This window comes from Plectropomus leopardus, chromosome 16 (genome assembly GCF_008729295.1).
Source record: "Plectropomus leopardus isolate mb chromosome 16, YSFRI_Pleo_2.0, whole genome shotgun sequence".
Lineage (NCBI taxonomy): Eukaryota > Metazoa > Chordata > Actinopteri > Perciformes > Serranidae > Plectropomus > Plectropomus leopardus.
In genome coordinates this window covers 13388925-13403237 of record NC_056478.1, presented here as the reverse complement: position 1 = coordinate 13403237, position 14313 = coordinate 13388925, and the positions used below count along the sequence as shown (strand labels likewise).

General features: G+C 41.3%; 1 protein-coding gene across 3 annotated transcripts in view; it reads left to right on the top strand.

The window, feature by feature from the left end:
• stxbp5a (syntaxin binding protein 5a (tomosyn)) overlaps window positions 1–14313 on the top strand; it is a 127368-nt gene that overhangs the window by 1411 nt on the left and 111644 nt on the right. For 2 of the 3 annotated variants that reach the window (XM_042503039.1, XM_042503038.1), the window contains exons 1-2: window positions 2270–2666; window positions 5676–5773. In XM_042503039.1, the coding sequence (XP_042358973.1) occupies window positions 2529–2666; window positions 5676–5773 (236 nt within the window). In that variant the 5' untranslated portion in view covers window positions 2270–2528. Of the gene's footprint in view, window positions 1–2269; window positions 2667–5675; window positions 5774–14313 lie in introns of those variants that run through there. The other variant, XM_042503040.1, reaches the window with a different exon arrangement.

The following is a 14313-nucleotide window of genomic DNA, read 5'->3' as shown; positions in this document are numbered from 1 at the left end:
TAAATGCTGTTTTGATGACAACAGTTTTTAATTCAAATGGTTCATAGTTCAGTGCTCATGGACAGATTATGACACAATGGGCCCCTGGCCACAGGCATGCAAAAGGCCCCACCACCTCTCCTACAGAGGAGGATGACACATAGACTTTGTGGTGATTTTGGCTATTTTTTTTGTTTGTTTGTTTTGCGTCTCTTCTTTTGTCTGTTTGAGGTCATAAGTTTCTTTTTTTGCAATTTCGTATCTCGTTGGATGATTAAAATCTAAGGAAACATTGTCTTGGGCTTGTTGTAGAGCAGCACCCATGCAGGGTTTTAAAATAAGGAGATGATGGCCTGCAAACGGTGAACATGCAATGTCACCTGGCTGACAGGGGCCTTTCCCAAACCCTCCCTTCCTCAGCAGCTCTTCACTGTAAAGTGTTACTCCCGCATGAAGTCACACTTGCAGCCGTGAAGGGGTTCTCCATATTAAGAGGGAGGGTATAAATAACAGGTGAACTGTGGGACTCCGCCATCGGCAGGAAACAGCCATCACCATGGATACTGATAGATGCATTGCTTGCTCAGCTGTTGGGTTGCTTTATGCACTGTTTCCCTGCAGATGCAGAGCACCACTAAATAATAAAAGCAAATCAGCATGCTTTATTAGGCCTGCATGATGTATTCTTTTTTTAAAAAAAATTGGCATAGACATGAAGTAGCTATTGTGCAAAGTCTTAGGCCATGTAAAATGTTGTTATTTTAGCAAGGTTATAATGATCATATCTATTTATTTCTCGCTAGTCTCTTAATGAAAATACAAGTAAAATAAAACAGTTTCAACAGGCTAAAGTTGCAAGTATTTAGTGTGACCTCCCGTTCCACTTCCACTCTCTTGAACAGACAATATGAGATTTACTATACCAATCCTCCTGTGCATTTTCACCAGGTTACATTCAAGACATGTCCAAAGCGTGATATTGTTTATTTGAGCTACCTTTTGTTATGGTTGTAGGATTGCATATTTTCCTCTAAATATTGACTTCAGTCCTTTTTGGTGTTTTAATGCATTGTTAGGTGATTACTAGTAAAGTGGGACACTTTCTGAAAATGCACTTTCTGCTTCATTTTTAATCATTATCAAAATGTCTTAGCCCTTCATATACTATTCTAAATAGCTTAGGAGCTCTACTTTATTATAGTTAAGAAAAAAGAATGAAATTTCAAACAAAGGATGGATGACTGATCCTCAAACACACAGTGACCCAAAACCACATTTATCCAGGCGCTACTGGCAAACTGTGACAGTGTCACAATCTCATTAAAGAAAACAAAAGAGGATTAATGTGAATGTGACTTTTTAAAAAAATTCTGATTCACAATCACATCGCATAACAAAATGTATAATCATTACAAATTATTCATCAGTTAAAAAAAAATGTATTTTGTAACCTGAACATTATTCACCTCAGATTTTACTTACCATTACTGTCCACTTACTTCAAAGTTGTTGAACAATGGTTGTGTTGATTTTTAGTAATGTTAGTTTACACATGTAAAGATAAAAATGATTAAGCTTAACTGTCCCTCTTTACCCTTTGTCTCACTTAAGCAGTGTTTACCCTACATGTTCTCTGCATTCTTTGTTTTTTGTTTTTTTTTTTATTAAAAAAGAGACTGAGAAATAAATATATTTATCTTCTTATTACAAATTTGCTAAAATAACAAATCTATGTTGGTCTGAGACTTTTGCACAATACTGTATTAGTAAACTTTATTTAGGGGCAAGGTGGCGCTTTTGTTTTCCTGTTTTATGTCATAGTCACCATTTTTTTCCCAGTTCAGCACAGCAAGGTTTTAATAGTCCACTATGGTTTTAGATGGCCTTTAATATGGCGAACCTTCCACGATCAGAGGCGGATAGGCCGAGGGTGTTGTGGAAAGAATGGGACTGAGTCCCCGCCTGTCTGCTCGTCTGTCTCCACAAACACTCACAACGCCGCAGCATCCCAACATCACCAGGTGCAGTGGAGCAAAACCTACTATGTGTGTGCGTGCGAGAGAAAGAGGGGAGGGAGGAAAGGGGGGCATTGTCGCTGGGGGCAGATGAAAGAAGGAAAGAGAGAGAGAGGGCTGGCAAGGTGGCGGGATTTGTGTTGAAGCCTGTGCTCTGTCAGACATGCGCAAGAGCGTCAGCAGCAGCACCGCGGCGCTGCGTTTCCGCCTTGGCTGAGCGGCGCACACAGCAGAGAGGGGAGGGGAGGGAAGCTGAGGAGAGGAGCGGAGCCACCGAGACGCAGCGGGGAGCACACAGTACGGACTGCGAGCAAATTACACCAACCTCCTCAAATTAACACGACAAGAAAGCGAACCTGTGCGGTGACGCGCCACAGCCTTCCAAGCATGGAGACCGCGCTGAAAACCAAGCACTGAAAATGTGAGATTTACAAGAGGAAATCAGAGGAGAGAGCGCGTGTGTGCGTGTATGTATGAGAGAGAGAGAAATCGCTCTTTATCTTTCGCGGGTGATCTCAATTCTGCAGTCTGAAAATGAAGAAGTTCAACATCAGGAAGGTGCTGGACGGCTTGAAAGAGGTGTCCTCCTCCACCCCGTCTGTCCAAGTGGGGCCACAGGAGAACCACCTGATCCAGGAGACCCTCCAGTCCGAGCATTTCCAGCTCTGCAAGGTGGGCGAGCCTGATGATTTTTTTTAATTTTATTTTATCACACAGCTGTTTTCATCCTTCCGCATGTATTCTCTTTTTTAATTGACCGTTTGTAGCCTAGTGCGCGTATCCCATCCCAGGATACAGCAGGTGCAAATGAGCTCCACACCAGAGATTAATTAACGCATTTTGCCCTGCGGTTTTCTCCTTAACTACAGCAAGCACCTGCCGGTTGGAGGGTTTATTAACATTTTTTGGAAGAATCCAGTTTAGAAAGCGGATTACTAAGCCGTGGTGGGCAGCGTGTAACATACCTAAAAAAACAATGCGCATAGTGTACGGGACTGCGCTCCGGCGACAGAACAATAAACATGAGTTAGTTCCTGTGTGGTTGCATTTGTATTGTATTGTATATGTAATTTTGTTGTAATTTCTCAGACCATCTAGATGTTTCATTGTGGTGATATAGTGTTTTTATTCTCTGTGAACATGCCATCATTTGCTCTCTCTCTCTGCGTGTGTGTGTGTGTGTGTGTGTATATGCGTGTGTGTGTATGTGTGTGTGTGTGTGTGTGTGTGTGTGTGTGTGTGTGTGTGTGTGCTTGGCATGAACTGTCATATCGAGGGGTTGGGCCAAACTGATCCTCTCTTGCATAATCTGCTGCTGGGTTTGGATTAGCAAAACGGTGCTTTCTGGTTAGTGTGTGTGAGGGTGTGTGTCATCCCTTTTCGCCTTGTCTATTCCTTGCAGTGTCTCTCCATCCCCTTATTCCCCCACCCGTCTCCCTCTCTCTCTCTCTCTCTCTCTCTCTCTCTCTCTCTCTCTCCCTCCCTCTCTATCCCTCTCTCTCTTTTCTCACACACACACCTTTATCCCCAGATCATTGATCCATTGGGGACTGATGGCGCCTGTAGTAGGGGCTTGTTTGAAAAAAAAATGTCTTGCCCTCCTCTGTCTGACTTGGCCATTAAAATAAATGGGCTTAATAAGCACTCATGCGTTCACATACTATATATACTGCATATAATGTTGCAGGCTTTCCCCATGCGTGCCCCAAATGGTTTGGTGTGGCCTCTTTATAGACATCACTGTTTGTTTGATCTCCTCATATATTCCCCAACCAGCACTATCTGAAGTGGATTGTTCGAGGATTCTTTTTTACATTTTTAAAGGTCCAGTGTCTAGGATTTAGGTACATCTATTGGCAGAAATGGCACATAATACTCATAATTATTCTATTATTAATTTATATAGGAACTTAAAGGCATGAATGATGGTGTGTTCTTTACTTTAGAATGAGCATTTATATGTACATACAGAGCAGGTCCTCATCTATATAGTCTGCTACGTTGCTCTACAGTAGCTCAGAATGGACAAACCGAACGTGGGCTCTCAATGGGCCAATTGTGTCTTTGCAAAAATGTTTTCTTCTCGTAACTTTTCCCTCCAAAGACCATTTGTATATCAATTACTCTCCATGTTCCGTTGAATTTGTAAAGAAAACTTAGCTTTTCTCATCTTTGCATGCCTCTGGTAAACAAAGAACATAAAAACTGAGAAAATACTTGATAGATTGGAGTTAAAGAGATCTGCGTTTAACAGTAGCAAAATTGTTTAAAAAATATCAATTGACAAACTCACACATAACTCTTGTGATATAATCTAAGTCTAATTTATCCAGTCCTATGATCTGTACTTCCCAAACACTTTTCACTGAAATCTTGGTATTTAAAATAGAAGTGCAAGTAAAACTCATCCATACTCTTGTCAAAACCAGACTTATTGTTAAAAAAACTCTGCCCTCAAAGGAACACTTCACCCCCGAAATGAGCATTTGTATATCACTCATCTTATATTAGCTGATTCGTATTGTTTTTCTCAAGTGTGAGCGAGGAAAGATACATTTAAATAACCTTCTAAAACTTAGGCTTGTACAGTTTTTGTTTTTTTTTTAAATAATGGTACTTGATGTTAAAAACACAGCCTTCAGCCTTCGGGATGAGAGGCTCAGAAAGACAACATCGTCTTTTTTTAGAGATGCCAACAACCAACCAAACTCCAACATAAGGTTCAGGAGTCCAAGGCTAGGGCAAGCAAACTTTTTAGAGCTGCAATCATTTTAAAAGTTGCCAGAAGTAATAAGTTAGAGTGCCTGCGGAAGTGACTAGAAAACATCATTGAGAGCCAAGTCAACACACCAGAGGGCTCAGGGGATATTGTGTTTGGAAAGACTAGCTCAGAGGTTGCAGGTTTTTGATTGACGCTGCAGCCTAAATATGTCTATCAGCAGCCAGGCATCTGATGGAAGTATCTTTGAACAAGACTCCATCCTCCTGCCTGCACCTCCGCTGTCTGTCTGGACAGAAACTCTCTGTAATATGTTTCTCTGCGGAGAAGGCAGGTGTCTCTGCTGCACTGAGTGCTTCTTATGTAACGTGCTTTAGCCTTCTGCCGCTAAAGCAAACAAATCCAACAGCCCACCGCCAGCTGACTGATGCCATAAAGCAACAGTCACACACACACATATATACAGAGGGTGGACAAAAAAGCTGAAACACCCACAAGTTAGTGCACTCTGATAGAAGACCCTGCAACAAATCATAACAAAATGATTCTTATTGGTGTGTTTTCCGTGTTTTTTAATTCCCAGACTTCAGTGTAATCACGACTCCATGTGGGAGGCAGCGAGAGAAGGAAAACGAGATAAAAAAGAGTGAAATGGGAGAGGAGAAATCTCAAAATAGGCCCATGATTATAAAAGGATGCTAAATAGCGAAGCCAAATATCAGCTATCACTAAGAACAGAGTAACCGTGCATAGAAAGAGCATTTGTTCCTCTCTTTCGTTTTCTCTTGTCTGTGCAATTTCAGGCTTTACATATCTGTTTCATAACACTCGCCGCATCCATCTGGGCCATTTGTTTACCACAATCATGTGTGTGATATCCTTTCACAAAACAACACCCCTGCTGTGAAATTCAAATTGATAACACATTCTCTTTTTTTCTTTCTCTTCTGCACATCTCGCAGACTGTCCGTCATGGCTTTCCCTACCAGCCGTCGTCCATGGCTTTCGACCCCGTGCAGAAGATACTGGCCATCGGTACCCAGAGTGGAGCTCTCAGATTGTATCCTTTCAGTTGTCATTGCCGCTGTTATAGGTGACTGTGGCCTGTGGCAGCTCCTCTGGGTCCCTGCGTCCCTGGAAGGAGGCAGCAGGTGAGTGAACAGATGTCTGAGCTGCAATAGTAAGAAGCTGATATACATTGTTGGGGTTTCAGTGTATTTTTAGAGCATGCTGAAGAGTTTTTAGTCCAAGCTCCAGATGTTGTCTCCTGGTAAGATGGTGCTTAAACCATAGGCGAAAAGCTAGCTTAACTCAGCATCCCCTGCAATGTGAGGACGTTAACACAAACAGGGACAACAGCTTGTGATGAAACGGCACCGCAGGGAGTCGTATAGCTGCAGAGAACGCCCGCGAGCTCGCCTGTATCAGGCTGCTTTTTACAGGTCCTCCATGTGTTCTCATGCCTGTCCGACAACCTTTGCCAGCTCATTATGGCGTGATGAAGAGCTGTCCGCCTGGCTGTCCCTCGTTCCCACCTGCTGGCAGTAAAGGCTGTGACTCAGTCTCATTCACCTGCACTGGGAGAGGTGAGGATAAAAACAGAGCACCTTGCAGACAGAGTGAGCAGAGATTCCACAGCCATGTCTACCAGACTTGTTTGTCAGTTCAGTCAAAATACCTTTAGTATGTTTTCTGCTATTAAAGGAACACTTTATTTCCAGATGACCATTTGTATGTCAATTTCTCACCCTGTGTTAAGTTGAATTTATTCTTCTTTATTCTTCTGGCATGCCTCCGGTGAATGAAGAATCCAAAAATGGAAAAATGTCTTGACGAACTGGGGTCTGTCTTTAACAACAGGCACAACTATATCAAATCAACCGTTACCCAATTCTCACACAACTCGTACAGTATAATTCAAGTCTCATTCATTCAGTCGCATGTCCATTGACAAAAACAATAATTTTACGTCGCAGAACACAGGAGCTGCTGGTCTACTGCTGCCTAGATCACTTCATTGCTTTGCATTACTGTTTTACTTTGGTGTTTTTTAGGGTTTGTTCAAATTAACTTAAGTCACACAATAAGACATAAAAACTAACTAACTAAACTAACTGGTTTCGCAGAGCGCGTAGATAAAGTTTCACTTAAAATTGAGTTTTAAATTAAGTTTTCGTGAGAATGCATGCGTTCGAGAAGTACCGGGCATGCAACTGAATAAATGAGGATTGTACTGCGCAAGTTGTGTTTTGTAAGCAGCTGTTTTCAATTTATCAATCATTTTCTCTGTTTTTGGATTCTCCAAATACCATGGAGGTATGTGAGAAAACCACTGTCTTCACAAATTCAACATAACACAGGAAGAGTAATTGATATACAAAATGTAATTTTGATGGGTGAAGTATTCCTTTAAAAGGAGTGCAGGGGAGCCAGAAGAGATAGTCATGCACCCCTCTTTTTCAGGAGAATTCTGAATGTTCCCAAAGATTTACAGATTAATCAGCTGCTCTACTTTGAATGAAGAACCTTGTAGTTTCTGTCAGTGGTACACATGTATTAGAAGATGAGATTCCTCCTCTGGTCCTGTTTCAGGGCTGATGCAGAACTGGTGAATAAGCTTAATGGAGCTTATGTCTTGCTGTTTGGTACATTACTCCCGTGAGCTTCAGACTGGGTAAACTATGTAAGAAAAAAAGCTGTGCATGGGGGGTAAAAGAATTCTGTAACCAATCAGCTTAGAGATCAGAACGTGCCTCCGATTCTCTCGAGTTTGGGTGAAATGATCTTGTCAGATGGTTCCTTCTGGCTGAAACTGGTCACTTTGAAATTGAATGAACAGAGGAATCTCTTGTGTTTGAGTGATGTGGATCAGATAGAATCTTATCAGAGTCAGGGGAAGGTGAATTTGGAGTCATCCATCTATTCTTTGGTTCTGGTTCTCTTCCCTTGTCATTTGCTGTTTAGTCAGCCCTGTCTTTTTATCTGATGACAACGATACCAGCCTGCCGTAGATGAAGGGATCATAATGGAGATTTCACGATTCTTTTTTTCTTTTCTTTTTTTTTTTTGCATTGCAGTGCTGCAGCTTGTGGGTTTTTTCCTGCACTGTACTTGATTTGATTTTGATTTTTGAAATTTATTTCAAATGTGTAAAGGACAATAGAGAAATGATTATACAAACAAGTGAGCAGACAGAAAAAAAGGAATATTTACAAACAATGAAAAACATACGGCAAAAAAAAATAGTCAAACACATGATGACTTGCTTTTATGTTTGAAAAGTTATGAAAAGAAGTACAAACTTATTTAATCCCACCCCTTCTCCACAAATCACTGAATTTTAATTAACAAGCTTCCGTATTAATTTAAACCTATACTCAAATTAATTAAACATATATTCATACACCCATATACCCAAAATCAGATATCTACAATTCTCTACAAAGAAAAAGAGGAACATAAACTAGGAAAAAAACAAACATTAAGCAAGCTGTAAACATGATTGTCAAACCCCCTCTTCATCTGTGTACCTTGTGAAAATCGTGTTTTTACGTGGTACAAGAACTGTAAGTTTTGAAGTGAAATTTTCCCCTTAAATTATAACCCCACTTTCAATCACTCAACAAATTTTGAATATTTACTTATGCTAAAGTTTTATCAGGGTGCATGTTTTGTGAGAGGCATCCCGGGACTCCTGCACTGATACACATCTTTGCCCTGGAGGTCTTTATTTCTACAGTTAGTGGCGGCTGGCGGATGCTGGTGTCTACGCATCTTTGTGTGTATGTGTGTTTGTTTGCTTCACTGGCCTGCCAGGACATTTGGCTGCACCCCTTCTCCCTTGGAGGATTACAGGAAGTGGCAGATCAAGGGCCTCAGCCTGGCAGCGTAGCAGAGGACTGAGAATTACAGCAGGAGTAGGAGGTGTGTGTGGATGTGTACACGCGTGCGAGCAAATATGTGCGTACATGTCTGTGTGTATGCGTGAATCCTCAGAGGAGACGGCTGATCCCTGTAGCCATAAAGCCAATCACTTCTGTGATCCCCCCTAAAACTGTCCCATGTTTGATGCCCGCCGCGGACTCTGCTGCCGCGTCTACTGTCCAGCTGGGAAGATGACAATGTCCCTTTTGGTGTTGTCTAGAGAAAGAGGTTGGCGGGAGAGGAAAGGCCAATAGAGCAGAGAGAGGGAATAGATAGGAAAGAGTGAGGGAGGCAGGCTATCCCCTACTTCAAGATCTAATGGCCAAGAATAGAATCCTTATTGATCTGTGTGTGGTAATGCACTGAGACAGATATGCCCAAGTGCACACACTGCTGTCAATTGTTTTTGGTGCAATTTCTCAGCAGCAGAAAGAAGTCGTGAGCATTTGGAAAATAGGTTTCGCTGTGCAAGCAGTCGATGCATATTAGCTATCCATCGGATTAGCAGTGTAATTTGGAAAATAAGCAGGAATGCTGTGTTTGAAAAATGCTGAATTACGAAAGCTCCTTTGGTTTAAAGTGTTGAGACAATGTGTTTGTGATAAAAGGCATGGCTGCAAAAAGAGGAAGGAACCTTGCTCATTTCCTTGCTCTGTATGTCCTGTATTTCTCAACCAGACTGAACCGTGTTGTCACTTATCACTGTATTAATTAAACACATCACAAGAACCCTTTTTCGGTAAATTAAAGGGACACCTAACCCCCAAATTAAAACGACATATTTTTCCTCTCACCTATAGAGCTATTCATCAGTGTAGATTGTTTTGGTGTGAGTTGCAGAGTGTTGTAGATATCAGCTGTAGAGATGTCTGCCTCCTCTTCAGTATAATGGAAGTAGATGGAACTTGACTTGTGGTGCTCAAAGTGCCAAAAACAAAAAATAATTCAACAGTGGTGTCTCTTTTCAGAACTCATGACCCAGTTACTCAAGATAATCGAGAGACCTTACTGTGAGCAGTTTCATGTAGCAGCTATTTTCTTTCTACCAAAACAGCACCTGCAAACTATACTGCCCATCATATCACTGTGCATTATATTCAAGTTAAGCAGGGATGTTATTTTTCTGGATTAATCAGGAATTTCGCACCTGAAAATAATCTTAAGTGAAAACAGTGGGGGCAAGATGGGACCAATCAGAGTGGGTTTACAGAAAAAATCTGACAAGACTAATTTAGGGTATCGTGCCGCAATATAATCGTAAAAATAACTCAAAATTCATTAAAAAGTCACATACAGTAGGGTGAGGAATGGAATTTTAATTGTTTTTGAGTGAAAACCAAAGTGAAAACAGAGAATCAAAAACTGAAAATCTCTTGGTGACTAGTTCTTTTGTTAGATATTTACCATTCAAAAGATAACTTTGCTAATTTGAGACTGTATTTTTTTTGTGAAAGCACTCATGGCTGCTTGTGTTAAACAACAATAAATACTAGTGCATTGAGTTGTTGGGCATCACTGCAAATAAAATTTTCCCTCAAAATACATAAAGATTTTATGGCAAAGATATGGAACGATTTCAAACAATACCAAGAACTCGTATCCTGTACTTTTAGTAACCAGCTTTCCAGATATTTGGACAGAATTCATTTAGCATGTTGAGTTTTTTCTAATGGAAAAAATTCACCATCCTTGATAATTGAAATTTATACTCCGCTGGGTTCAGTTTGTGTGTTAAAGGCGAGCATAATGTGGATGGAAATTACCAATTCTTCCAGAGCTCTATGTAATGGGAGATTCTGTCACTACCTGACAGAAAAAATACTGCAGGGGTCTTATTGGATGATTTTGGCAGTCAAGCAGGAGTCATTTGTATGTGTATGTATTTGTGTGTGTGTCTTTGCTGGGTGGTCTGTGTGTGTGTAACAATGTGGCGGCTCATCTCTGCCGAGAGACGGCTCTTTACTGGTGGTGGCCAGGAGAGATGGCAGCACTATAACTCAGAGACTCCCTGTAAGCCAGCAATTGATCAAATTGTCACTCCATGCTCTGCCAGATTATCTCATCGGCAGGCGCAGGACATCATAGGACTCACAAATACAAGTCGGGGCACACACGCGTACACACAGTTGTTATTTCAGGACAGACATTCAGAGGTGGTACAGTGAACACACACACACACACACACACACACACACACACACACACACACACACACACACACACACACACGATAGCCAATGACTTATGTAAATGTTAGTGGATATGCGCACACAAATACTGTATGTGTACTTACATACACAGGAGGGGAAACGTTTGCACATGCGAGCAGACAGTGGTGCACACATGTTTGCAGAGACACACACATACACGCACACGCAAACACACACAGGCTTTGCAGTAACTGATGTGACTGGTAGGGGCCCTGTGCAGCTTTTGGTCGCAGCACAGATTGACTCTGACATATCTCCATCATTAATCTTCCTTCTGATTCACTCGGTAACTGTGCTCCTCTCCGAGCTTTGTCTACAGTCTCAGGGGAACGTCACGAGCTCCGACTGGGCTACTGAAAGCGATTCATTTTGAAGTGTTGCGATAGAAATTCTGTCTCAGCCGAGGATGTTGGAATTTTATTGGTATAGTACGTACAAATGAAAGTGTGCAATTGTAGCCTATAATCTCCACAGAGCGTCACAATAGCAAAATTTCCATAAACACATTTTCATGTGCATTCATTTTGAAGTATTGTAGTTTATCAGAAGAGCTGTATAGAAACTGCAAAATTTGTTTAAACTTCCTCAATATCACAAAAAGGTTTTTTACGCTCGCTTGAGAGTGCTTTGAGCACTGAGTTATGTGCTAAATAGAATATGGAAATACCTTTGCCAAATATATTCTGACTTTGCAAACAACTCGCGTCTCGCCCTTAATTATGCTTAACTTTAAGTCTTAATAAATGTAAATTGTCAAGTCAAGTCAGTTTTAATCATAAAGTCCATAAGTTTGGCATTTTAGTATGGGGGTGTGTGGGGATTGACTTTCTTCTGAAGCCAGCCCGGAGTGGTCATTGAAGGAAATGCAAAGTTTGGTACTTCTGTGTTGGCTTTCTTTGTCAGCCCTGGAGGTTGCCCATCAACTCATCCTAATAAACTCATGCTTTCATATGCTGATGATCATCTGCTTAACATTTAGACAAATACACAGCGGCATCTTATACACTTATTTATTAAAGATAAACATGACAAGCATCATACATTTATCCTGAAAATGAAACTAAACGTGATCAATCAGCCTACTTATACAGCAAGCGTGATAAAACAACACACAGCGCAGTATAATACGGTGACATAAAAACATCATTTATTTATAAAGAAGCACGATAGGGATTGAGATGGGTCCCTGGACTAGTGTGTACACTTTCATATTTCTTTATGTGAAGAAACCTTAATGGGAATTAATTTTAATGTATGTCAGAAATTCCCGAAGGAGCCTAATGTGATAAAAGCTCTTGTTTCACAGAGCAGTTAACAGATGCCTCTAACAGAGCACTGACTGTATATAATTTATATGTCTGTGATTGTGGTAATGGATTTTTGATTGTAATCAGCGATTTCAGAAAATCTCTAGCTTCCTCTTTTTGCATATCTTCAGCATCTTCAGAGACGATGGAAGAGGATGGTAAATGGTGGAAAAAGAGTGTGTGTATTGCACTGTTTACAGTTTATTATTGAAGAGCGGGAGCTTCTTTTCATGTCACAGATCATTTGTTTATTCATTTATTCTTCTATCTGTTTTGTTGCATCTTTATTCTCCCTCTCATTTTCGCTCTCCTCCTCATCTGGGTTGTTAGATGCGAGTGAACTCTTATAGATGGCTCTCCATAGAGCAGACCAGGCCTGGGGTTGTGTGTTTGTGTCTGTGCTCAGTTATGCAATGTGCTGGAGCCTGGCATGCCAAAGACGAGCTGACTGAGACAGTAGCAGTCTCATCAAAGGGGTTAAGATGCTGCTGCCGCCAGTGGTTATACACAGCATGCTGTACAGTATGTGGGAGTGACTTTAGCATGCACATGTGTGATCAATACATGTTTTATTTAGCGTATACAACTGGTAATGTTTCATCTGTGCCCCTGTCATGATGTCTAGGAAAACTCATCACTATGTTGAGGTTAGTGGGCCAGCTAGCTGTAGCATATGGGGTATGAAAGACTGGGAAAGAGGAGAGGTATCACACAAAATCAAGAGGGATTAGTATCTCATCCCAGTTGACCTCATTTTACTTCTCACACAAGCGGGACAAAGATCGGGGAGGAGAAAGCAGAGAGAATCACTTGAAATGAAGTCATCTTATCGCGTCTGATGAGAGAGTTTAATGTTGTGTGTGTCGAGCTGCTGGTTGGGTTGAGTTAGCTTGTGTCTGCCAGATGGCATTTAAAAAAAAAAGTTAAAAGTAGAGTCGGTGCTGAGGTCACCAGAGAGCTGCCGAGATGCGGCTTTCATGTCAGTTCAGTGCACATCAACTTTACACCATTACTGGAACAATGAATGTGTGGGTGCGTGCACGTGAATGTTTGTGCGCGCGTTACCTTTTCACTGTAGTGAAGTACTCTTAATCAAAGACCCCTTGTGTACCGGGTTTCATCTTTCATGCTCTCCAAAAAGCACTCAGCTTCCTCTGTTCTATCGGTTCTTAGAAATGGAAAACGAAATTTGCTGCATCAGTACCACAACAATGTAGTTGCTGCCTCTCTCTCCAATATCCTGACAGTGTGTCCTGCTTAAGTCTTTTAGCCTTGACAAGCCCCAAATGGTGATCCGGGTTTAGGATGATTAAAGTTGTGCTGCCATGTTGCTACTCTTCAATAATTTAGCGTACATTTAACTCCAGCTTTTACTCCTCTGGCTCCCTGTCCCCTTATCTCTGCCAGCTCCTGTCTTGACAGAAATTATAGCCCTGGGTGTGCATGTCTGCATGCTCAAGTGAAAAGGTTTGAAAGTTAGTCATGTTTAACAAGGAGGGCTGCCCCTTTAAAATTGGAGATTGGAATCATCAGTCAGGGACCCCTCTGTCGACTGAGCTTGCCTCAAGTCGAGCAGTCTTTTTTGGATTTTTTCTATGCTAGTCGTTGTGCAGTGCAATGTATTTCTGTTTTGGTCCCCAGATTTTGCTGCGGAAAGAATGCCTGTGCCTTTCACAGTAGTCTTTGATACACAGCTCTGCGGACACACTGCAGCTGCACAGAGGAAGAGACACAGCGAGGCTCTGTGATAACAGTCTTCTCTCTTCTACTTAGAAGTGGTAAATACAGCCTATGTCTTTTGTTTAAAATTTAGTGTTGGCAAAAAAAACGTTGCACATTTGCAGTCTGTCATTAGCGCCTTTAGCTTGTTTACTGTATTACGTGAATGCCAATGTCACACTGGACCGGTTTTCTTAATACATCCATGTGAACGTCCCGCTGAGCCACATTCAAAGTTTGACGCTTTAAATGATCAAAAAACCAAAAAACTGTTGTCAAATAATCATATAGAGCTGCTAAATCTGATTCGACTGGCATAATTCTGATTCAGGTGCAGTCCTTCTTGCCAGTGCATTAAAGCCCCTTTCCAGTGAGTCATCACAACTCAGGAAATAATGGGACATTTTTCCCTAGAAAGCAATGTTATTAAAGGACAAGAA